This window comes from Typopeltis vanoorti, chromosome 24, assembly GCF_054136105.1.
Source record: "Typopeltis vanoorti isolate ZY-2024b chromosome 24, IOZ_Tvanoo_1.0, whole genome shotgun sequence".
NCBI lineage: Eukaryota > Metazoa > Arthropoda > Arachnida > Uropygi > Thelyphonidae > Typopeltis > Typopeltis vanoorti.
The window spans coordinates 8,814,442-8,840,281 of record NC_143572.1 but is presented as its reverse complement, the minus strand read 5'-3'; the positions used below and the strand labels follow the sequence as shown (position 1 = coordinate 8,840,281).

General features: G+C 34.2%; 1 protein-coding gene across 1 annotated transcript in view; it reads left to right on the top strand.

Moving 5' to 3' along the window:
• Positions 1–25,840, top strand: part of Septin1 (Septin 1) — a 127,657-nt gene that overhangs the window by 44,692 nt on the left and 57,125 nt on the right. Inside the window, exons 4-5 of the mRNA XM_090413919.1 lie at positions 7,069–7,192; positions 17,040–17,292. Of these exons, the coding sequence (XP_090270045.1) occupies positions 7,069–7,192; positions 17,040–17,292 (377 nt within the window). The remainder of the gene's footprint in view (positions 1–7,068; positions 7,193–17,039; positions 17,293–25,840) is intronic.

Below are 25,840 nucleotides of genomic sequence, written 5' to 3'. Positions count from 1 at the left end.
AAATTACATAATTTAGTGGTTCATAGAATTGTATTAGACATTTTACTGGTCTTTGAGCTTAGGAAGTTTGAGAAACGCTAATCTACACATTCCAGGCTAGTACATCCTGGACTGTGTGTGAAGTTCTCTGTGACTTAGCTTACTATGGACAGACCGGAAGATCTGTTTTGGAGAACAAATACATTCACTACCAAGCTAGTATCATTGATTGGGACATTGGTGAAAAGGGAAATTATGTCAAAGCTGACTAATAGATCTTGGTCATTGAGTGTAAACTTTTTAATTTTGTTTATGAAATGTTGTGTATTTTTTATGTAGGAAGGGGAATGACCAACCAATTCCTTGAGTGTGGTAGCTAATTTTTTGGCTAAGTGGTAATTTGGGCTGTCGATTCTTTCCACAATTAGATGTAATGATGTGTCTGTTTTGTGTACTTTTGGCAGGCAATAAATTCTGGGCGCATGGGCATACTGCGTGCGGTATTAATTTTAATTTATATAATTTTTTAATTTATATTAATTTTAATTTATATTTTAATTTATAATTTATATAACAATTAATTTTTTAATTGTTTCTTCTGGCCACGTGTTAACTGATTTAAGCAGTTCAATAGTTTTCTTTTTGTTGTGTTGCATGGGGTTGTAATTTACCATTTGGTAGGTGTTGTGGTCCGATACCAAATGGTTCATTTTTTCTATGTAGGTTGTCTGATTTAAAATAACAGTGGCATTCCCTTTATCTGCTTTTGTGATAATAATGTCACGGTTATTTTTTAGGGATTTGAGAGCCAGCTTTTCAGCTTTGTTTGGGTTGCTGGTTAATTTTTTTTGGTTGAATTTAGTAAACAGGCAGTTTCCATCCGTATTTTGTCAGCTAAATTTGCAGGGAGGGATTTTAAACCCTCTCTCGATATGATAGATTATATCTAGTTTATTTACTGACATCGGAGCAATGCCGTAATTTAAACCTTTCTCTAGTAGCGAGAGTTCACCTTGGGTGAGGTTGTAATCCGATTGGTTGATAATCAAGTGGTCCAATGGTGGATGTTGCTCCTGACTACGTTTGTGGGTGATTGGCTCTCCTTTCATTATGGTGTCGTAATTGTCTTGTGCTTTCCTGTAGTTTTATTGCTTGAAACTTTGTTATTAATTGTTCTTTGTTTTTGAGTAATAGATGCTTGGCCGAGTCGTCTGTGATCTTGTCCAGAATATCCCAAATTTCTGGATTAATATAACTGGATGGCTCAAATTTTAGTTGTAACACTTTGGCTTGGGTAAATGCAGTTATTTCGTCCCTCGTGGATCTGCTCTCTTAACAACGCTTTTTCTAGCCTGGCATAGATACAGAGTGCTTTAGCTGATGTAAATTTTTCTTTAGTTTAATGCATTTGGGTATTAAGTTGCTGTCTCTACATCGTTTCAAAAAAGGCTAGTTGATTAATTAACATGGAACTACGTATCTTTAGCTTACCGTAGAGGCTGCACTGCTTGTGGGTCACATCTCCATGGCGATGATGACTCTTTCTTTTAAGGTTACACGGTGATCAGCATTCATATTTATGAATTTAGGGACACAAAACACAAGTGTTGAAAAGATTATTTTACTGATTAATAATAAAATAATAACTTGATGTTTAGACCGCTGTATTGAGGTCATCATCAGAAGGATAAAGGTGTATAAGAACCAAGCTACATGCTGTTGCACTCTATACAGGTAAATTACATCTACATTGTTAACTAATCTTTTTTCTTAGCCTGCCCTCTAGTGATAAAAAAAAAAAAAAACTACAATAAACTCTGCTAAAGTCCTCACGTACTAGGATTCTTCTGGAATTATACAGTTTATATTGTTATATTAAGATTATCTTTTGGATTTGTACAGTAAGGTTGCTAATGAATGTTCAGGGAAAAAAAAAAAACACTTCAAGTCTTCTTGTATTGAGATTTTTCTTTGTGGTTGCTATGAAGGTTGCAGATGGGTCCTCCACAGAACTTAGCATTTACCCAAGCCAGAGTGTTACAACCACTCTGGCTTGGGTAAATTGAGTCATCCAGTAACTTGAGCCATCCAGTTCGTTAATCCAGAAATTTGGGATATTCTCGACAAGATCACAGATGACTCGGCCAAGCATCTATTACTCAAAAACAAAGAACAATTAATAACAAAGTTTCAAGTATTAAAACTACAGGAAAGCACAAGACAATTACGACACCATAACGAAAGGAGCAGCCAATCACGATACCATAACGAAAGGAGCTGCCAATCACCCACAAACGCAGTTAAGAGCAACCAACCACCCTCGGACCACTTGGTTATCAACCAATCGGATTACAACCTCACCCAAGGTGAACTCTCGCGTCTAGAGAAAGGTTTAAATTACGGCATTGCTCCGATGTCAGTAAATAAACTAGATATAATCTATCATATCGAGAGAGGGTTAAAATCCCTCCCCGCAAATTTAGCTGACAAAATACGGATGGAAACTGCCTGTTTACTAAATTCAACCAAAAAAATTAACCAGCAACCCAAACAAAGCTGAAAAGCTGGCTCTCAAATCCCTAAAAAAATAACCGTGACATTATTATCACAAAAGCAGATAAAGGGAATGCCACTGTTATTTTAAATCGGACAACCTACATAGAAAAAATGAACCATTTGGTATCGGACCACAACACTTACCAAATGGTAAATTACAACCCCATGCAACGCAACAAAAAGAAAACTACTGAACTGCTTAAATCAGTTAACACGTGGCCGGAAGAAACAATTAAAAAATTAATACCGCAGTATGCCCGTGCGCCCAGAATTTATCGCCTGCCAAAAGTACACAAAACAGACACATCATTACGTCTAATTGTGGAAAGAATCGACAGCCTGAATTACCACTTAGCCAAAAAATTAGCTGCCACACTCAAGGAATTGGTTGGTCATTCCCCTTCCTACATAAAAAATACACAACATTTCATAAACAAAATTAAAAAGTTTACACTCGATGACCAAGATCTATTAGTCAGCTTTGACATAATTTCCCTTTTCACCAATGTCCCAATCAATGATACTATCTTGCTCTTACAGAACCTATTTCCTCACGACATCACGGCCCTCTTTGCCCACGTACTCTGCTCCGGATATTTCTGTGGCAAAACAATTTTTATCTCCAAAAAGCGGGTACAGTTCCCCCCCCCCCCCCCCCCCCCCCCCAATAGCGAACTTTTATATTGAAGACTTTGAGCAACGAGCTCTAGAGTCAGCTTGCCTAAAGCCCAAAATTTGGCTCAGATACGTCGACGATATTTTCGCCATTTGGCCCCATGGCTGCTAAGCACTAAATACATTCCTTAGCCACTTGAACAAACAACATAAACGCATCCAATTCACCATTGAAATAGGAAAAAACAACTCTCTTCCGTTCCTAGACACACTTGTCACACGTAGGTTTGCAGTAAACTGAGGAGAGACAGCTTACTGCAAACCTACACACACAGGCCAGTACATACACAAAACTTCTTATCACCACCCAACACAAAAACTAGGGGTCATAAGCACTCTTAAACACAGAGCTCAAACTATTTGTTCAAATGAACAAGCTCTTAACCATGAATATGAGACCATCAAACATATCTTTATAAAAAATGGATACAGTATAAAAACTATTCACAAGATTCTTCACAAAGATACCACTAATAACAAAAAAAATTTCGAAAATGCTATTGCTATAACGTATGTTAGAGGCATTTCCAAAAAAATAGACAGAAGACTACACAAATACAACATCAAAACCATCTTTAAACCCCCTACAAAATTAAGACACCTACTCAGTTCTTCCAAGGATCCTCTCCCACACCTAGTCCACCCAGGGGTTTACAAAATACAATGCACATGTAACATACCATACATAGGAGAAAACAGGGCAAACCATCCCAGTCAGGAAGGATGAACATGAACGACACATAAAATACCTCCATTTTGGAAAATCTGGCTTTTCTGACCACGCACTCCAAATACCACAGAATTGATTGGAAAGATACCAAGTTCCTACACCACACCAAAACCTGGTTCGAGCGGAAATTCAAGGAAGCATGTGAAATGCTCAAACAGGATCCGAATCTGAATAAAAATGATGGTCTAACCATTCCAAGAATGTGGAGCCTTCATAGCAATCACAAAGAAAAATCTCAATACAAGAAGACTCGAGGTTTTTTTTTTTTTTTTTTCCCCTGAACATTCAATAGCAACCTTACTGTACAAATCCAAAAGATAATCATCATATAACAATATGAACTGTATAATTCCAGAAGAATCCTTAAGTAAGGACTTTAGCAGAGTTTGTTACTTTTTTTTATCACTAGAGGGCAGGCTAAGAAAAAAGATTAGTTAACAATGTAGATGTAATTTACCTGTATAGAGTGCAACAGCATGTAGCTTGGTTCTTATAACATGCATCCTTCTGACGATGACCTCAATACAGGGGTCGAAACGTCAAGTTGTTATTATTATTATTAATTTGTGTCCCTAAATTCATAAATATGAAAGTTTGGATAATAAGGTTTCTGTACTTGTTAGCCTCTCTCCCTTCCTTAGTTCTGCTCGTATTGTATTCCAGTATTAATCATATCGTAGCCAGATTCTTGTTATGTACCACTTGAGGGATTTACCAGATACTATGAGAGTACCACATGATTAAGATTACATTATTACTTACTAACTTCTTGTTAACAACATTTCTCTATTTTTCTCTATATCTTTGTCAGGATTCCAGTATTGGCAGATCTTATGTTTCAGCTATAGGCACTTCTAACTGCATAAGGTTGTGATCTTCCTCTGGATCTTTTTCCTGAAATCTTGCCATCAAACATCTGTTTTGCTAATTTTGGTGTAGTGAACCTGTCACCCTAGATTAGCTCAGCTCACACATTCCTAAATGCTAATGATGTCATAAGTTTAAGACTCATTTTGCACAGATTCACTCCAGTTATTTTCTTATATGTATGTTTTTCTTTGTGTCTTTCACTGCTGTTTTTTTGGTCAAGGTTCGATTTTCCTTTAACCTTGTATGAACATGAGCCAGCCAAAATACATTTAATGCCCATCTTTAAACCTACTGAACCAATTCCATTTCTTTCTTTTCCATTGCATTTACCTTTGTTCTTTGGTATATTTTCCTTCCTTGCACTTTTTTCCAAAGGATACAACTTCCAGCTGATGAAGAAACATCATTCTCTTACTTTCCAAGAAATTATATTCTTGTTTAATTCTTTATTCAAATGTAAGCAAACATAGTTTGCATGTGAAATGTCTTCATCACTACGATACTTGTATATAGAGGCTGTAGACTTCACATCGGTTGCTGCAGTTTTTCAGAATGCAAAGCACACTTCCTTTTGGACATGTTCTTTGCACTGAAGTATCTTGACTAGTCATGAAGATACTTCAATGATACACTTTTTTTGTTATTTATGTATGGAAAATAGACCTGCATTAATTCAACCATGACATCTTTTTAGGTCTCTCTTCCACTGACACATCAATAGAGATTGAAACTGATCTGGATAGTATTTCAGACATGTATATGCATAGCAGTATACATGTCTGAAAGGAAGTGTGCTTTACATTATGGGTAGATGTGTTGATGTGTAGTCAGCAACTTCTATATACAAGTAGCCTTATATATTTACTTGTATACTATACTTTACACTTGGGTAAAGGATTAAAGAACAATACAATTCTCTTGGCAAGTGTAATTACTTTGTAATCAAGTGAAAAAAACAAAGCTTCCTATAAGACTCTCACTTTCTCCTTGATATCTTGCCCACACATGACACTAATATGCTGTGTGTTTTGTTGTGTACAGAGGGGAGGGAATGTCAAATAGAAAATGCAGAAAATATGAGTTCATAAAATGGAAATGCATAAACATAGTAAGTTATTGATCAGTTGAATATCAAATATTTCAGAAAGAATAATTCAAATTTTCTTCAATGAAAATGAGGGCTTCAAGCTTATTTAAACAAAGTAAGGACATGTAATGATTGGCTAACTGCTCAAAGTAGATGCTGTTTCATAGAGAGATAAATATGCAAGAACTACTTGTAAAAATATATATATAATTATAACTGCCAAATTTCCTGTACTTTGCATGGATAAACCATTCTGATTCAGATGAGAATAAGTACTGAAGAATTCCATGAATAAATGTTCATGTCTAAAATGGCATGCCATATTTCCCTTGACTGGTTAGCCATTTGTTGCATGTTTCTCTTCAAATTGTCTTGTGTGACAGTTTGAAGAAGAACAGCGGCAAGTGCCCCGTTCCCCCCCCCCCCCCTCTTCAGATGCTCATGCTATGTTTGTATTTCTGTATTATGTCTGAACCACAATTATACTTATCAGGTTGTTGTGGCAAAGAATAATATCTTTATTCAAAAATGCTATTGCAAAACATGCCTTTTTTTTAATACTTGTGTATGACCATTTCCTCAACTTGTTTTGCATGAAATTTTTTTTTAAAATTGATATTTATGTAATTTTTGATTAAGTATACGACCCATTCAGGGAATGTGTATACACAGTCAAAATTAGTCTAATGAGATGACCTATAGAAGTGTATAGCATTTTTGAAATCTTTATTTCATTAAGTTTTATAGCAAGTTTTATCCTGCTTAGATTATAGTAAGTTTGATCTGGGCTTATAACTGACTGGCACTTTTACACTTAAAAATAGTAATTTTTGTACTTTTATTGTGCCTATTTATATTTCATTTAAAAATCTAATTCTGTATGTTTTGCACACTAATGCTAAGTGTTGAAAGTTTTTTCACTTGGTTATACTATAAATTAAAGATGCCAAGAAATTATGTCTTGGTTTCATCCTTTATCCAAGTGTAAGCAAAGTTTGCAAATGAAGTATCTTCACGACTGGGCTACTTGTATGTGCAAACTTTGTTTTGCTTACACTTGGATAAAGAACTTGGAAACCAAGAATATAATTTCTTGACATCTTTAATTTATAATGCTAAATGTATTATCACTTTTTTGTAATTTTGTTATTTTTTTTTTTTTTAAATGTAGAGAAGGTAAAACAGACAGTAAAATTAGAGCCTTCTACTGTTGAAATTGAAGAAAGAGGGGTTAAACTGAAATTAACAGTAGTAGACACCCCAGGGTTTGGGGATGCTATAGACAATACAGATTGGTAAGATTACTAATTTAAAAAAAATGTGCTTTTTTTGTTCAAATAATAAAATAAGCATTAAATATTGAACATGTCCTTAATAATATCTTAATTTTTAAAAGGAACTCTGTAACTTTATTTACAATCCTTTATTTTTACCATTATTCTGTGCTGATGAAATCACTAGGGATGTTGAGCATGTAGAATGCAATAATGCCATATAGATAAGCAAAAATGATAGTTTTGAAATATAATGTTAGTATTGGCATAGAAGAGCTGACTGTGATATATCCAGAGAAAGAGAGAGTTTTATTTTATAGCATTATAAGCTGATGAATAATAATCTCAGCTGTCTTTTTAAATTTGCTTTTGTAACATTTTGCTCAGCAGAAGATGGTTGTTTTAGAAGACATTATCTGAAATGTTGATTTGTTACCAGGTAGGAATTTTACTATATGTTTTTGCAAATGGACTGATGCTGAATGTTCTGCCATAGTAATATAATATGCAAATTCAATTCAAGACTGCTTTATGTAAAGAGAAATGAGAGAAGTGGAATGATCTGTGGTGGTGAAGGGGGTGGTATTAGTAGTGGCCCAAAAACAATGGTTATATTTTTATTTCTTGAGAATATTTCTTATTTTTATAAGGCACCTTTAGCACAAGATCTTTATAATCAACACATTGTATATTTGTTGATTAACTGGATGTTATTCTTGATTCTAATCGTGGATTTTATGGTTGATGGACTGATCAAATCAGTTTGTGCTTCTAGTTCTAATAGATTTAGGTTTTGGATTAGGAGTGGTAGAAATCTGAATAGACCTGTTAATGTAGTTTGACCAAAGACAAAAAGATGAGAATCTGATGGAAATAGGATTAGGATATCTGAAGATTATATATATAAATTTGTGGAAAGTGTGTAGAATATGGGAAATATATGGATGAAGTGCATAATGTCATCAATCTGTATGAAACATACTTTAGATATGAATATTAGTAGAATGCTGTTAATGTAGTTTGACCAAAGACAAAAAGATGAGAATCTGATGGAAATAGGATTAGGATATCTGAAGATTATATATATAAATTTGTGGAAAGTGTGTAGAATATGGGAAATATATGGATAAAGTGCATAATGTCATCAATCTGTATGAAACATACTTTAGATATGAATATTAGTAGAATGCTAATACTTTGATGGGTGTGAAAGATATCTGTAGCATTTATATTCTAAAGATAAGTTTCCATATTAACTAAAGTATTGAGAGTTTGGTATATCTTTTAAAAGAAGGGATTTTTTAAAATTTTTATGGCTATTTTGCCTACTTTTGTTTTAAATATATAGATATATGAAGAATATAAGGAAAGAATAATTTTGGACATACCTTTGTAGGATATTCCTGGTTGTCATCTTATTGAATGGCATATGGCAATATTACTGAAGTATGACTGAAAGGAAGGGGGGGGGGGAATGGAGAGAGAGAGATGTGAGAGAATTGTGGATAAGACACAAGGTATGTGAAATTTAAAACCTGTGTTTTAAAGGTAGGCGGTGAATTCTTTGGGAAGAAGGTGAAAGATAGAAATTTTTGGGGGAAAGGAGAAGGATCTAATCATGACATGGAAATGCTGCCTATATTCTTCAGAGTCGTTCCTTCATTCCTATCCTATTGAGACTAATTTCCTCACTCATCAGAACACGGACCTAGTCAAGAATTACTATGATTATTATTATTGTTAAGAGAGACGTCCAAGGAGTCAGAGACTCATCGAGGGAGGCCACATACTATACACACACACACACACCAGCTATCATACTTCTTCTTGAATTGATTCATACTGCTTGCACTCACAACATCCAATGGCAATCCATTCCAATCATGCACCACTCTCTGAGAGAAAAATCTAGCCCTCACACCCTTCTTGGTAGCCTTCGTTCTCAGCATCCAAGGATGCCCTCTTGTCCTTTCCCCACCCTTCATAAATTGAAAAATTCCATCAATTGAAATCATGTATGACCTTTTCAGAAGTTTGTAAGTCTCAATCATATCATCCCTTTTTCTCCTGTTTGCTAGTGTCTTGATTCCTGATATCATTTTTAACACTCTCCTTTGTACTCTCTCCAATATATCAGAATCACAACAGAAACCAGACCTGCGCACAATAGTCCAAGTAAGGTCTTATCAAGGCCTTGTAAAGAGGAAAAATAACATCCTTATCTTTACATGTGAACGTTTGTTTCAGCATTGCGATTATCTTTTGAGTTGTATTTGAAATCTTTGCCACATGGCCCCTAAACTTCAACTTCACTCTTAAACTTCAACTTCATCTACTACACTCCAAGATCCCTAGCTTGATCAGTTTCTTCTAGCCTAATCCCACCAATATAATACGACTTGGATATCTAATCATGCCGAAGTGAATGACTTTACATTTACTGACATTGAACTGACACCCATTTTCCCATGCCCACAATTCCAGCCTATTCAGAACCCTTGGCATTTAAATTTCTTTGTATTTCATAGATTTTTAGGTGCTGAGTTCAGAAAAAATAGTAAAAAAAAATTCCATCACCCACCAATTTTATCTTATTTCTAATTTTATCGTTTTTATTAGTAGTATTTAGATTTAAATTCAGCACATTGGTATTTATTTTCATTCTCCTTTATTTGCAGTTAATTAGTTGTATAAATGCTTTTTTAAAGTGTCTTTTTGTGGTAAATAAAGAAATTTCCACAAAACTTCTCATTAAGATAGGAGAGGGAGGGTGGAATGCAGATAAAAGTGCAGGCGGCTACTTTGAATCTGATTTGCCAAGATAACAGATGACTTTCCTGTTGTCACAGACACATTTTCTTGTATGATTCTTTAGTTGAACTTTAATCATTGACTACTAAGGTTATCATATTTCCAAAAGGTGGCATATTTAGTGTGAAGATTTAATGTGTTTGCAGATTTTTTAATGTTTTTATATAGTGTCGTGTAATAGTGTTGATCTCATTTGTTAAAATTCTTTTAACTGTGTTTTAAGTGGTGTTTCTAATGGCTTCAAGAAGGTTGTAAAAATTCACCTAACAAAGAGGATACACCAAATACCGTGCTGCTTTTTGTGCCAGTGGGACAGCCGAGATCGAAAGCAACATTGGATCAAGAAGGAATGGCCAGGAAGAGTCACATTAGAACCTGGAAGTAAAAATGTGTTACACGAAACTTTGGTTTCTCGAGAAAAAATCCTTTTGCTCCTGCTTCACATAAAGCTGGGATTGATAAAGCAATTTGTCAAGGCTTTGTTGAAAGAAGGAGAGCGTTTTAAATGCATCTGTGCAAATTTTTCGGGATTATCTACAGCAAAATTGAAAGAAGGTATTTTTTTATCAGTCCGGACATCAGGTAACTTATGAAGGATAAACTGTTTGAATTAAAAATGGCAGCTGTTGAAAAAGAAGCAGGAAAGCTTTGAAAGAGGTGGTGACCAGATTTTTAGGAAATCACAAGGACCATAACTATAAAATGATTGTGGAAGACATGCTACAGAAATTCAAGGATTTGGGATGTTCCATGAGCTTAAAAGTGCACTTCTCAACTCTCATTTAGACTACTTTCCTGAGAATCTGGGAACCCTCAGTGAAGAGCAAGGAGAGCGATTCCACCAAGACATCAAGGAGATGGAAAGAAGGTATCAGGGCAGGTGGAATATCAACATGATGGTGGACTATTGCTGAATGTTGCACAGAGATGACCCGGGAAAAGAATCTCACAGAAAAAGTTCAAAAAGGAGCTTTGAAGGAAAGAGAAAGACACCACAATGAAATATAAAGTATGTACTAAAGATTAATCTTTAATTACTTTAATTAAAATTTTTTTCCCAATACTTTCATTCCAAAAATGTTTATGGAAAATTTTAAAGCTATTTTACTGTAATATTGAGATCCATTTTGTGAAAAATCCTTACGTGATAGAGAAAGGAAGAGATATTTGAAATCAGTGGTCAAAACTAAATCAGAAATGGTTAATAGTTTCCAGACAACTTTTCATGACTCAAATTTTGCAGGCCTGTGTAATTTATTCCAATTTTTGTTATTAGTAGGTAATGACAATATTTCAGCACTTGTTACATATTTGTCAACAAGGATTTCAGTTCATTTTTATGTTTATCCTTTGCATATACATAGTTGAAAAAATAATGGATTAAACTAACATTTATTCTTCTCTTCCATCTAAGATGGGTTGAGTCTTCTCTTGAGCAGGATCTTCCAGTCTTCTCTATTCCTTGCTGTTCGAAAAAGTTCCTTATATGTTCTGCATCCCGAGATGTTCTTTATTAATTTCAGCCAGGTAATTCTTGGTCTTCCAGGTCTTCTTTTTTCAGAAAAGTATTGATTAGGACATTAGGAAGTCTGTCTGCATCCATGCATACAGTGTGTCCAAGCCATCTCAGTTGTTGTTTTCTAATTTTTTCTATTATTGTCTTTTTATACAATAGTTCTTCTCTGACTGTGATGTTTGTTTTCTTTTCTATCCAACTTGTTCTATTTATTTTTCTTAAGCATTTCATTTCAAATGCCAGCAGTTTTTTCTCCTCTCTTTTTTTAAATGTCCACGCTTCTGCTCCATAGATGACTGTTGGTATAATTATTGCTTCATATAATTTGATTTTGGCTTGTTTAGATATCTTGTTTGTTTTCCAGATTTTCTGTAATTTTCCCATGGTGGTCCATCCTATCGCTATTCTGTGTTTGATTGTTTTGAGTTCATCTATTGTTTCTGTTAGTTTTGATCCAAGGTATATGAAGTTGTCTGCTTGTTCTAATTGTTCTCCGTTTAGGGTGGCTGAGATGGTAGTTCTGTTCCTCCCTATTTTCATCACTTTTGTCTTTTGTATATTTATTATCATGTCATATGTTTTACAGGTTTCATTTAGCTTGTTGATCAACTTTTGTAGTTCATTTGGGGTTCTTGCAAGAAGGACGAGATCATCTGCATATTTGATATTATTTATGTTTAAACCGTTGACATTGATTCCAGGCGCATTGTCTATTGCTTTCTTTACAACTTCTTCTAGATATATGTTGAATAGGCATGGGGATAATGGGCATCCTTGCATTACTCCTTTTTGGATCTCTATGGGTTCTGTTGTGAGTGTGTCCTTTTTAATTATTGCATTTGTCTTAGAGTAATATTTTATCAGAAACTGTATTATATGTTTGTCTATTGCTTTTTCTAGTAGAATTCTGAGAAGGATTTCTCTGTTGATGTTATCGAAAGCTTGTTTAAAGTCCACAAAACAACAATATAGTTCTTTATGGTCTTCCCAGCTGAGTTCTGCTAGTTGGTGCAATGTGAAAATTTGGTCTATTGTTGAATTTGGTCTATTGTTGACTCGAAAACCAGCTTGTTCTATGCCTATCATTTCTTCGTAGGTGTTTTTTAATCTATTTTGTATAATTCTTATGAATATTTTATAGGTGTCAGGGAGTAAATTGATTGGTCTGTAATTTCTGCAGTCTCTTTTGTCTCCTTTCTTGTATATTGGGATGATCTTTCCAGTTCTCCAGTCATCTGGGATCTCTCCTGTTTGTAGTATTTTATTGAATAGGTTGTTAAATATTCTATTGATATGCTGCCTCCATATGTATCCTAGAGTGTCTTTTGCACAGTTCAGTAGGGATAGTATCAATGCCTGGTGCTTTATTGTTTTTCATCTGTTTTATTGCGTATCTAACCTTCTTCTTGTAAAATTTTTGGGTGATCATTATTTTCTTCTATTGTTGGCATTGTAGTTTTGTTTCCTTGGTGGAAGATAGTCTTAAAATGGTTTGACCAGATTTTTCTTATATATTCGATATTCCCGGTTTCAATCATCTTGTTGTTTATCATTGTTACTGCTTTTGCTGAGAATTCCTTTGTAATTTCTCTTACAGTATCATGAAAGACTTTTAGGTTGTTTTGTTGGTATGCTTCTTGGCATTTCTTAGCTTTTTCTTCTAACCATTTTTCTTTGGCTTTTTTGCGTAGGTTATCAACTTTATTTTTTAGTGCTCTGTATTTTTCTCTATTCTCTTCATTGTTTTATTGGTTTACAAGTATCTTGGCCTCTCTTTTCTCTTCTATGGTAGCTATGATTTCTTGGGTTATCCACTGTTTGTTTATTTTGGGTTTGGAACCTAGAGTGTCTTTTGCAATTGATAACACTGTTTCTTTTCCTTCTTCTCAGAATTTTCTGCTGTTCTGTAAGATGGAGGGTTTTAATTTCAAGCACATCTATTCCAAAAATCGACTTCTGCTTGAGCTATCTTTTAGTTTTGATAGGTTGATGTTTTCTTCTTTTCTGATATTATTTTTCCTATTGAATTTTATCTTCACTTTGGCAGTTAATATTTCGTGGTCAGTGTCAAAATCAAAACTTCTTAATGTTTGTACATTATTTACTGATCTTTTCCATTGTTTGTTTATGATGATATAGTCTATGCAGTTCTTTATATTACCATCTGGGGATGTTCATGTATATTTATTATTAGGGCGTTGATAGAACAATGTGTTTGTAATTATTAGATCGTTTGCTTTACAGAAGTGGAGTAATTGTTCTCCTCTGTCGTTAAGCTCTCCATATCCAAATTTCCCCATCACATCTTTTTTGTCTGCTGTGAACTGTCCTATTTTAGCATTTAAATCTCCCATCACTATCATGAGTTCTCTATTTTTGGGATTATCTATTTCCTGTTGTAGTTCTTCATAGAAATTTTCTATTTCTTCCTCTGAATGGTTACTGTCTGGTGCATATATTTGGATTATTTTAAGTGTTTAACCTTTTTCTTTAGCTCAAAGTTTGGCTGTTATTATTCTAGGAGACACTGGGTTTATTTCAATTACTGAGTGTGTAAGTTTCTTTTCAATTAGTAATGCAACTCCTTCTCTGTGTATGTTATCTTTTCTTCCTGAGAAGAACAGTCTTCCTTTTGGTAAATCCATGAATACATCTCCACACCAATGTGTCTCTGATAAACCTAAAATACTCCATATCAGTCTTTTTAAGTTTTCCTGGACTAATTTTAATTTTCCAGGTCGGTATAGTGATCTTATGTTGAGGGTGGCTACATGTTTCACATCCTTGGCTGACCACATTGCTGATTTCTCACCTGCTCTATATGGTCTTTGAGTAGGCGTTGTCCCATACGCAGTAGCACTATCTCGGTTTGTAGACTTTCTCCTGCTCATGAAAGTTACTGGCATAATAATGTAGCCAGCTTGCCATGCCTCTGCTACATCCTTTGATCCACGGCTCTTTATTCTTTATTCAGAGCAACCCATTTGGGTTTCCCCTATCTGCCACCCGGGGGATGTGCTTGGTAGGAGTGTGGTCTCCCCCATTTTTTATTATATAGCATAAATTTCAAGGTTCTTGTCCATTTAGAACAGTAGTCGAATGGAATAGTAAAATATTTGTAATATATGAAATTGCAAGTAAGCTCAGTGTGAACAGACTACCATTATTCTGTTGCTAAGTTGCTAGTGAAGCTAAGCAAAAGTTAATCACATATGATGGGGGGAGGGGTTGGATGTTATAATAATGCAGCATATTCAGTAAAATCGCTTCCTAAAAACTAAAGCTTTGATACCGTCATTTTTGTTTAAATTTCGACAATGAGAGCTTCACACCTCATATATTTATTTTTCTCCCACTCATAGTACTAGTACATTAGTACTGTGGATGGGTTATATGCTGAATCCTGTACCCTTGCTGTAGAGCAGTGGTTCTTAACCGGTGTTCCCCAGAACACTCGTGTTCTGCGAACTGGTGACAAGTGTTCCGCCAGTGAAAGATGTCACATGACGTCTTTCAAAAACATTACTGGCAATATTAAAACCTGTACTACATCAAGTTGTAAATATGGTAAATTACATCAAGTCAAGATCTTTAAAAGCATGCCTTTTTAAAAAAGTTTGCATATCCATGGAAGCCAAGCACGAATCTTTGCTTTTGCACGCCGAAATAAGATGGTTATCCAGGGGTAAAGTGCTATTCCGAATTTTAGAACTTAAGAATGAATTATTGGCCTTTTTTCAAAATGAAGGTACAGACGTTTTGTAAAAATGTCTTCAAAATGATATTTGGTGTGCTAGAATAGCATATTTAGCTGATATTTTTAATTAGTTTAATAGCGTTAACATGAGTATCCAAAGGAAAAATGAAAATATTTTGACATCCACTGACAAATTTTCAGCTTTTCATTAGAAAAACCTTCTCTTTAGAAAAACCGCATATCAGAAAAAAAAAATACAGTAGATATGTTTCCTTCACTCCATAATAAAAATATCGCAGGAATTATTTCCATTATAACAGAATACTTAACTTGAAATCTTTTCTTACAATATTGTTATTTTCCTTCCTTAAATACACACAATTATGACTGGATACAACATCCATTTGGCACAGTTAATACGTTGAGTTGTGAATTTTCGTTACAAGAAGAAGAACAGTTAGTTACCTTGTCAATGGCATCGTACTCTAAAAATGAAATTCTCTGAAATATCTCTTGAGGAATTTTGGATTTTTGTCCAAGCCGAATACCCAGCTCTCTCTCTCCACAAGGACACCGAAAATTTTGTTACAGTTTTCAACGTCATATTTGTGTGAGCTCAGTTTCTCAATATTAACCAATATAAAAACTGAAAAGCATGAAAGACTTACTAATATAGATAAGGAGATGAGGATGGCTATATCACATATTAGACCTGATTGCTGAAATCTGCAAAAGCCAAGGAGCTCAAGTATCTCATTAAAATGTTTCCTTTTTATAAAAGGCAAGTCCATGCATATTTTTATTGTTAGTTTTATTTCAAATTTTTCTTATAATCAAAAGTGTTCCGTCACTTTGAAAAGGTTAAGAATCACTGCTGTAGAGTCTTTTATAGTTTTATATTTATCAAATTTATCAACTTTTATAGTTGTGAATTAGAATTTCCTTTTCTGTTTTAGTTTTCATTTCATTTGCATCGATTATGTTGACATGGTAATTCTGTAATTTCCCTGCTAGTTTAATCTCATTTTTCTCTGATGCTTCTAAGATTGATGTTGTGTATCCTCTATGTTGTTGAATTTGTGGTTCTCCATTAGGTGACTAATTTAAATAACATCAAAAGATATTAATTGATATTATTTAACCTGCTCTTCTACTTTTGCATAAAAATGAATTCTTTTTGACTCATTTTTTTTAATATTTAGTTTCCTATATGATTTTGTAGCTTATTTATGAAATGAGCTTTGCTTTCTCTCTCTCTTGAATTTCTGTATTGATAATATTGAGAATGTGTATAATCATAATTACCATTAATTAAGGGTTGTTGATTTGTTATTTTTACTGTTACTTGTTATCACTGATTATTGTAAATTTTAAAGACAGTATAGTAATGATTTTACTGAAATATACTAAATTGTCATCAACTAGCTATTATGATCAATAAGCACTGTATGTATTACTATTCAAATAATTATTGTGATTATTTGAATGTGACGTGTTGATTCTTCTTTGGATTATGGCCTATAAGCAAAGGTTGGGATTCTAATGTACTAATATATAATCTCGTAAACAAATTATGTTTATTAATGTGATTCCAAGGCAACTCACATTGCCTAACTGAATTAACTATTAATTAACTATCCTCTCCTAACAAAAGACAGTTTATGCAATTTGAATTATTTGATTAATAGTCATTGCCTAATATGTGAATGAAAGATATGTTTATTTAAATTTCATATTATTCAAATTAAAATAAATTTTGTAACACCATTTCCATGTTATTCAAATTAATGTTGATAACCTTAAATATGTCCTTTGCAATAATTTTATTCATTCCTTATTTTTAGTTTCAGATCTATTATTCAATACATTGATGACCAGTTTGAGAGATTTTTACGTGACGAAAGTGGCCTGAATCGTCGTAATATTACAGATAGCCGTGTACACTGTTGCTTTTATTTCATTTCTCCATTTGGCCATGGTTTTAAACCTCTGGACATTGAATTCATGAGACAGTTGCATAGTAAAGTAAACATTGTTCCAGTGATTGCCAAAGCTGATGCATTAACAAAAAAGGAAATGATGCAATTAAAAAAGAGGGTAAGATTAAGTTTCATAATATGGAGATATTTTTTTAAATTTTAGTTTGACTGGTGTAACTGATATTAGAACAAATAAAGAAAATGTTCTTTGAGAGTAAAATAAAATTGAAAGTAACATGAGTGTGATTAATACATTTTTATGAACTTTTGTTTGAAGTCACTTCCTATGTAAAAGCATTGTTTTTACTTAGGAAAAAGTTCCATATGGTTAGTGCTACAGAAGTATATAGAAAGTGAAAAATTCAATGTAAAATGCAATTCTTGTGCAGTTCAGACACTTGCCTGGAAAATGTAGTTTGATATTATACTGAGAAGAGTTCAGTTTTAGTGACTCCTGAAAAAAAAAGGACAAAATATAGTGTTTATCAGTTTGAAGTGGGGTTCCATTTCTGAAAGAACTGCTGCAACAAAATAAATAAATAAAGTGTAAAATAAACTTAGTTATCTAATGTAAGTCAGTAGAAAATCATTATGTTCCAGGACCATCTCAGAATTCACATAAGTAATATAATATTATATTTAAAGCTCTGAGATGAATGCTGTGAATATAAATTAATGAAATGCAATACAGTATGGTATAAAATAACCAAGCTAAATTTAATTAAATAAAAAAATGTAAATTTTGTAAGCAACACTATAAGGTCCTATGTTGATCTCTTTTTGAAAGTTTTTTTTTATGTGGTTCCCACACATGAAAGTTTATTAGTAAACCTATAGTATGTTTGTACCATGGGTGGGCTAAGGATTTTTTTTTTCCATTTTTATCAGTTTTATATATTTTTTGTAATTTTTTAAAATATATTTTTACATAGTCTGGAAACCCTGCTCTAGAGACCAAACATAGAACTTTTTCAAGCCACTTTGGGACTTCAATAGGCAGTGGTCTCACACCGTGAATGAAATACATCTCCCACCTAAAGATGATCACAAACATCCATGGCTGGATTCAGATCTGTAACTTTTTGGTTAGAGAGCAGGTTATGCCAGGGGGTGGCCAACCTTTTATAGTTCATGCGTCAATTTTTTCATTTTTAAGTTAAGATGTGCCATGCAAACTTATACCACTTTTCAGCCCTTTTAAAATATGGTAATATTTTTAAAGGATATGGATATATTTAACAGTTATGCATAAATGATTTCATGTATATATATATATATATATATATATATATATAAATAAAAAATGATGGTACAACATGACAAAATTTCATGCCGGCTGGGGCGTCGCCCGGTTAAACAAGGCCCCCGTTGTTTTCGCCAGGGAACCAGGGCGAACAGCGAAAAGTCAGCTACTGGAACAAATCTGAAAACAAACCCCAACTCAACATCACCAGAGTTAAAGATCGGTACTATCAACGTAAGAAGCCTGAATGGCAAAGAAATGGAGCTAGCTGAGGAATTAGATAAGTACCAGATCGACATAATAGGGGTGACTGAAACAAAAAAGACCAAAACTGGTGAGATCTTTCTGAGCAATAAATACAAAATGTTATATTCAGGCAATAACAATCAAGGAAAAGAAGGAGTAGCCATAGTATTCAACACAAAATACGAGGCTAATCTTCTTGAATGGCAGTCAGTCTCAAGTAGAGTAATGTGGGCAAATATGAGAATGGGGAACTGGACAATGAGACTTATTTGTGCCTATGGTCCCACAGAAGGTTCTACTAAGATAGAAGTGGAGGAATTTTTTGAGGCTTTAGAAAAAGCAACTGACACAATGAAAAAGGAAAAGTTGGTCCTTGTTGGGGATCTAAATAGTAGAGTAGGAAATGATTGTGAGACATACAAAAATATTTTGGGAAAATTTGGAGAAAAGAGCAAAGCTAATAATAATGGCAAATATCTGTTGGATTTCTGCTCAGGACATGGACTGGTTATTACGAACACCATGTTCCAACATAAAAATGTGCACAAATTCACATGGAGAGAAGAGGCTAGGAATAAGAAAAGTCTCATTGACTATGTTATTGTTGATAGTGATGTTTTCTCCCTGGTGCAGGACACCAGAGTGTACAGAGGATTTGAAATTGGAAGTGATCACTATTTAGTCTTGAGCAGGATAAAATTGAATTTCATATTGAAAAGAATAACATGTAAGAAAGTTTTAAAGCGAATAAAAGTTGAGCAGCTCTCAGATATGAACTGTAGACTAAAATACAGAAATATTATTGAAAAGAAAATGAAAGAGTTTGAGAACAGGAATCAAACCTTGGAGATTCAGTGGCAAACTCTGAAGGAAACATTGATTGATTCTGCCAGAGAGGCATGTGGTGAGGTTGTGTGCAAAGATAAAAAAATCAGAACTCCCTGGTGGACACAGGAAGTTAAAGAGGCAGTGAAGGAAAAGAAGAAAGCATATCAAATGTTCCTGGCAAATAAGTCAGCTTTTACTCTTACAGAATACAGAGACAAATGTAAGAAAGCTAAACAGTGTGTAAAACTAGCTAAACAAAAGTCATGGGAGGACTTTGGCAAGAATATAGAAAATAAATATCAAGAAGGTGGTAAAATATTCTGGAGGTTGTTGAAGAAGCTTAGGATTGGAGGAAAGAGTGCTGTAAAAGGAATTAGAGATGATAAAGGTGAAATGAAAACAGGAGAAAAAGATATCCTTGAAGTATGGAGTAATTACTTTGAAAAACTGCTAAATGAAACAAGCAGTGATGACAGCACAGTGATAAAAAACACTGACCAGGCATGCAGTCAGGAATACATATCCATACTTGAAGTAGAAAAAGCCGTCAAAGGCTTGAAATGTGGAAAGGCAGCAGGAGTAGATGATATTCGACCAGAAATGCTGAAGTATGGTGGTATAAGAGTCTTACAGTGGCTGCACTGCATAGTTCAGAAAGCCTGGACAGAGGGACGAATTCCCGATGATTGGAGTAGAGCTCTCATAGTACCCATATATAAAAAGGGAAATAAAACTGAATGTGAGAATTACAGAGGTATTTCCCTACTGAGTGTTCCTGGCAAGATCTATGCAAGTATACTTGAGAAACGGTTGAGAAGAATTGTGGAAGAAAAGCTTGGTGAAGAACAAGCTGGATTCAGGCCAAATAGAGGCTGTCAGGATCAGATCTTCACTTTACGACAAATAGTCGAGAAAGCATGGGAATATAACAAAGATCTGTATTTAAGTTTTGTCGATTTGGAAAAGGCATATGACAAGGTGCCAAGAGAGAAGCTATTCAATACGCTGCAGTTATATGGTGTCAATGGGGCATTATATCAAGCAATACTTAGTCTTTATTTGAGTTGTGAGTCAGCAGTTAGAATTGAAGGAAGTACAGGAAGATGGTTTAATGTTAAATCTGGTGTGAGACAAGGATGTACATTATCCCCTCTGTTATTCATTATCTATATGGATCACATTATGAAGGAATGTGGTATTAAACCTGATATCAAAATTGGAGATGTTAATGTCAGGCTCTTTGCTTTATGCGGATGATGTTATACTTCTAAATGAATCCGCTACAAGTCTGCAAGATTCTCTGACTAAATTGAATAGCTGTTGTAATAGATATGGTATGAAGGTCAGCAATAAAAAGACAAAGACAATGAAAATAGGCAGAATCATTGAAAATGTCAACTGTGTTGTGAATGGAGAACCTGTGGAACAAGTAAAACATTTCAGATACTTAGGCACAATTTTTACTGAAGATGGTAAACTAAATATAGAAATAGACAACAGAATCAGCAAAGCTGGTATCGTGGGAAGTCAATTGAATAAATTCATATGGAATAAGAAAGAAATTAGTCGGAACACTAAATTAGCTGTATACAAGACTGTGTTCAAACCAATTTTAACTTATGGATCTGAGAGCTGGGTCAGAAGTAAAACACTTGACCAAAGACTAGAGACCGCAGATATGAGAGTCCTGAGAAAGATTAGAGGCGTGAACAGATGGCATCAATGGCAATATCATATTAAAAATGAGGATATTAGGAAAGAACTTGACATTGTCAGCATCCAGGAATGCGTTAGCAGAGCTAATCTCAGATGGTATGGTCACTTAAATAGAATGGGAGAGGAAAGATTAGCAAAACAAGTGTTCTCTGCCAGGTTGGCAGGAAAACGACCCAGAGGAAGACCAAGATATAGGTGGATTGATACGGTACAAAGTGCCTTAGACGATAGAAATATAAGATATGATAATGTTGGAGTCTTGACAAGTAACAGACTGATTTGGAGGAAAATTGTAGATAGGAAGTTAGTAATGATGTAATTTTTTCATGTAGTACTGTCATATCCTGTACACCCCTTGAGGGTACATGGCAGGAATTTGATGATGATGATGATGATATATATACAGAGTGTTCGGGATAAATTTGACAGTTTCGTAAGGAAAAAGAAAATCTTCTTTGTATCTATTAAATTTAATGAATTGACAAAAAAACATTACAGGCAGAGTTAATTACAATACTATCAACAAGATTTACTCAAAATAACCACTATTAGCATCGATCACAGATTCAATTCTGCTTCGGAACCTCGAACAAGCTGATGCTACAGTCTCCCTGGGAAGGGCCGCAAAAACTGTTTTAATTTTATCCATTAACTGGGCTTTTGTATTACTGGAAGTGCGATTGGTGTCTTTTTCAACTGCGCCCCATACAAAATAATCCATGGGGTTAAGGTCTGGGGAGTTTGGAGGCCAAACATTTGGACTGGTGAAGTCGTAGAAATTTTCAGACAACCATTTTTGACTTTTCCCAGAGGTGTGGCAAGGGGCCGAATCCTGCTGCCATACATACGGCCTACCATTGGCTACCCTTGTTATCCAGGGCTTGACTACAGTTAGCAACTCCACGAACAAAGCCCGAATTCCAATGCCAGGGTTCTTCAACACCTGTTCCTGCAGATTTGCGAGGAATTCTGCTGTACGAACGCAATCAGATCGTCTGCTAGGGATCTTTCTTCTTGCTACATCCTCGTAGTCACCATTGCAAGTCTCTAGTTCATGCCTGATTGTTTTTACTGTATTCAGGGAGCATTGGGCAGCAGTCGTAATATCCTTATTTTGATGGCGGGCACGAATCATCATGATACAAGTTATTCTCTTCCATGATTCAGGTGGGTTCCAGCTATCCATCCTTTCTGACATCTTGTATATGAATGAAGAAGGGTCCAAACTTTTAAATGAAGAGAAGTGTGTGTTAATACATGTAACTTACGGAAAAATATAATTAATTATAAATATGTCAAATTTATCCCGAACACCCTGTGTATATATATATATATATACATGAAAAAACGTACTATTAACTCGGGGTTGGGATATGTTCATTTTTTAAATTAACTGACTTAAACCCGAGAATTATAACACAATGACATTTATTTGAAAAAAACGCAACATGTTTCGTCAAAAATGACTTCTTCAGGCGATAATAACATAGAAAGATAATAAAAGACGCTTAAATCAACATTGACACACTCTAAAGCTATACAATTACAAAGCCATAATATTCGACTGTAAATTACAGTTATTATGAGCTTGAACTATAGTCCGAGTTAAAGTTCTATTGTTGTACACCTGTGCGTGTGTGGAATCACGCGATCTCCAGTATCTAATAGTAGAGTTGAAAGAGTCTGCCAAATTATAGGTGATAATAACATCTTTCTATGTTATTATCACCTGAAGAAGTCATTTTTGACGAAACATGTTGCGTTTTTTTCAAATAAATGTCATTGTGTTATAATTCTCGGGTTTAAGTCAGTTAATTTAAAAAATGAATATATATACATATATATATATATATGGTAATATAGACACTTTTAGCAGTTTTAAATAAAAGGGTTTCATATAAAGACAAGATAAACATTAATTATTTTATTGAGACTTTTGAAATTGCTTATGTGGAAATTGACTTAAATCCCCGTTTTCTAACTGGGAGATGAACAGTTTTAATTTCATTTTGAATGCACTGATGTCATTTACTAAGCTAGGAAACAATTTGTTCTTGTCCTGCAGTTTCAAATTTAGATCATTGAGGTGGCTGGTTAGGTTAATACTAAAAATGCTAAATCAAATAGCCATTTCTCATCACACAACAGGGCTTTTTCCTCATGCAGCTCATCCTTCTCTTCCAGAAAATTATGAATACTTTCTTTCAGCTTCCAAAATCTACTGAGAACTTATCCTTTAGAAAGCCAGCGCACCTCACAATGAAGGATGAGTTGACCATATTCCATATCTAGCAGTTCACAATATTCTCTGAATTCTCTTCTGTTTAACCCTTTTGCTCTAATTTTATTCACACACACACACTTTACAACTGGTATCATAACATGCTTCAAATTTAGAGTTTTCCCACACAGAGATTCTTCATGTATAATACAGTGATACTTTAGTAGAGAACGACCTAAAAACCTTTCAAGTAAAGTTAAAGTCGCAGAAACTCTACCTGCCATTGACGGTGCTCCATCAGGGCAAACACTGATGAGCTTACTAGAATCTAGTTGTTGATTTTCTAGACATGACTTTACTTTGTCAAATATGTCTGACCCTCTTGTTTTTTCATGAAGTGACTCAAGACCGATAAGTTCTTCAAAGATGTTAAAATTACCATCAATTCCTTTTATAAAAATGCTTAATTGGGCTACATCACATATGTCAGCTGATTCGTCCAAGGCTAAAGAAAAGAAAGAACAAGCATGAACATGGACTTTCAATTGCTCATTAACATCATGGGAAAGTTCTTCGATGTTTCTTGTAATTGTTTGCTTGGACAGAGCAATTTGGTTTACTTTTCTTTCAACATTCTTATCACCATGACATTTTGCAAATTTTTCGAGAGAGGGCTTTACAGCTTCCTCTCCATTAGAGAAAGGCTTGTGCTTTTTAGCCAACACTAAGGAAATTTCATAAGACGCCCCCAGCATTGCCACACTTTCACAACTTCGTTTCACAAATATATTTTGTCTCCTTTTTTTATTTCTTCCTTTTTTCTTAACCACATATTCTTTCCGCAACTCAGGCCCAGGAACTAACTTCAGTTTTTCTTCTAATTCAGCTTGATGTTTTCTATAGTGTCCGTTAAGATCATGTCTTCTATTATCTGAGAGAGTGCTTTCACAAACAATGCACAATGGTTTTCCTGAAGGACCTGCAATAAATAAGAACTCATTTCCCCACAGTTCATTAAACTGGCGCTTGCTATCACCTTCTGCTTTTCTTCTGCTCATTTTCTTTTGCAAAGTAATGGGTAACTGACTGTAAAAAAAAAAAAAAAAAAAAAAAAAAAAAAAAAAAAAAAAAAAAAAAAATTCCAAAAAGTAAAGCTTATTATTAAATAATTTATTTAAATTATTTTATCATTTTTAACATTATGAACATTCAAAAACAGTTCTACAAGTTTAAGATAAGATTCCTGTTTTCATGAAGGCCAAATACAGTTCTGTAAGTTTAAAAATTATATATATATATTTTTTTTCATAGAGAGTTTTCGTCTCTCTCTCTCGTAATATATTATGTCCAATGAAATAGGAGATCGCTTCCTGCCATAAAACAGTCGATCAGCTGGCAATCGCACACACACACCCCAAACATCCTCATTACGAAAGCTTTGCTGATGATCAGTTAAATTTTAGGAATAAACCTACTATACATAAATAAAAAGGAAAGATATTGTATAAAAAACATAAAAACACACACATACAAGTACACTGAATAATTGCAGGTTTCAGTAATCAGCAAATTAGTTGAGCGGGAAAGAACTTGACATATGCGTTCAAAATGAAAAAATTTATTTTTAAATTTACTGAACTATATTAAGCCTTCATGAAAACAGAAATCTTATCTTAAACTTAAAGAACTGTTAATAAAAACATAAGTTCGAAAACACGGGATTGTTCAGTCACATCGAATCAGAAGTTCATCGAACCTACGATGCATGTCAGCATTTGCCAGTGCCTGTTGCTTCAAGATCAAACAATTATAATAAGTGCGCACTCTAGAATTCAGTGGTAGGTTAATTGTGTGTTTATATATATATATAAATCGTTAGAAAATTTTTTTAAATTTTTCTCTGGGGTTCAGTGCACCACTTCTAATCATGCGATGCACCACTTTTGGTGCATGCGCCATAGGTTGGCCACCCCTGACGTATGCTAACCAGGCCAGCAACCAAGTGGCATAATGTAGAGATGTTACTTCTCTTAAGTTCTTTGTTCTGCTATAACTCACTTGCAACACACTTACTGTTGTAGCATGTTGCATTATTGACTGTTTCATTTTATCTGCATTTTTCATTATGGTACTAATAGTTGATGGAGCAGTTTCATATTTCTACACACACATTAGAACATTTGACCATCATCCATTCTACAAATTACCTCCATCTTATTTTCTAACGTGAATAGATTTCACTTTTTTTTAGTGACAATTTCCTCTCATCTTATCTCTGGCCTCGTCATTCTTGATTGCTTACATAGTAGATGGAGATAGCTTATCTCTGATTAACTGTGCAGTTTCTTTGTTGTATCCAATATTTATAGTTGTGCATTTCAGAATTTTTTTATAATTTTTTAATATTTTTGG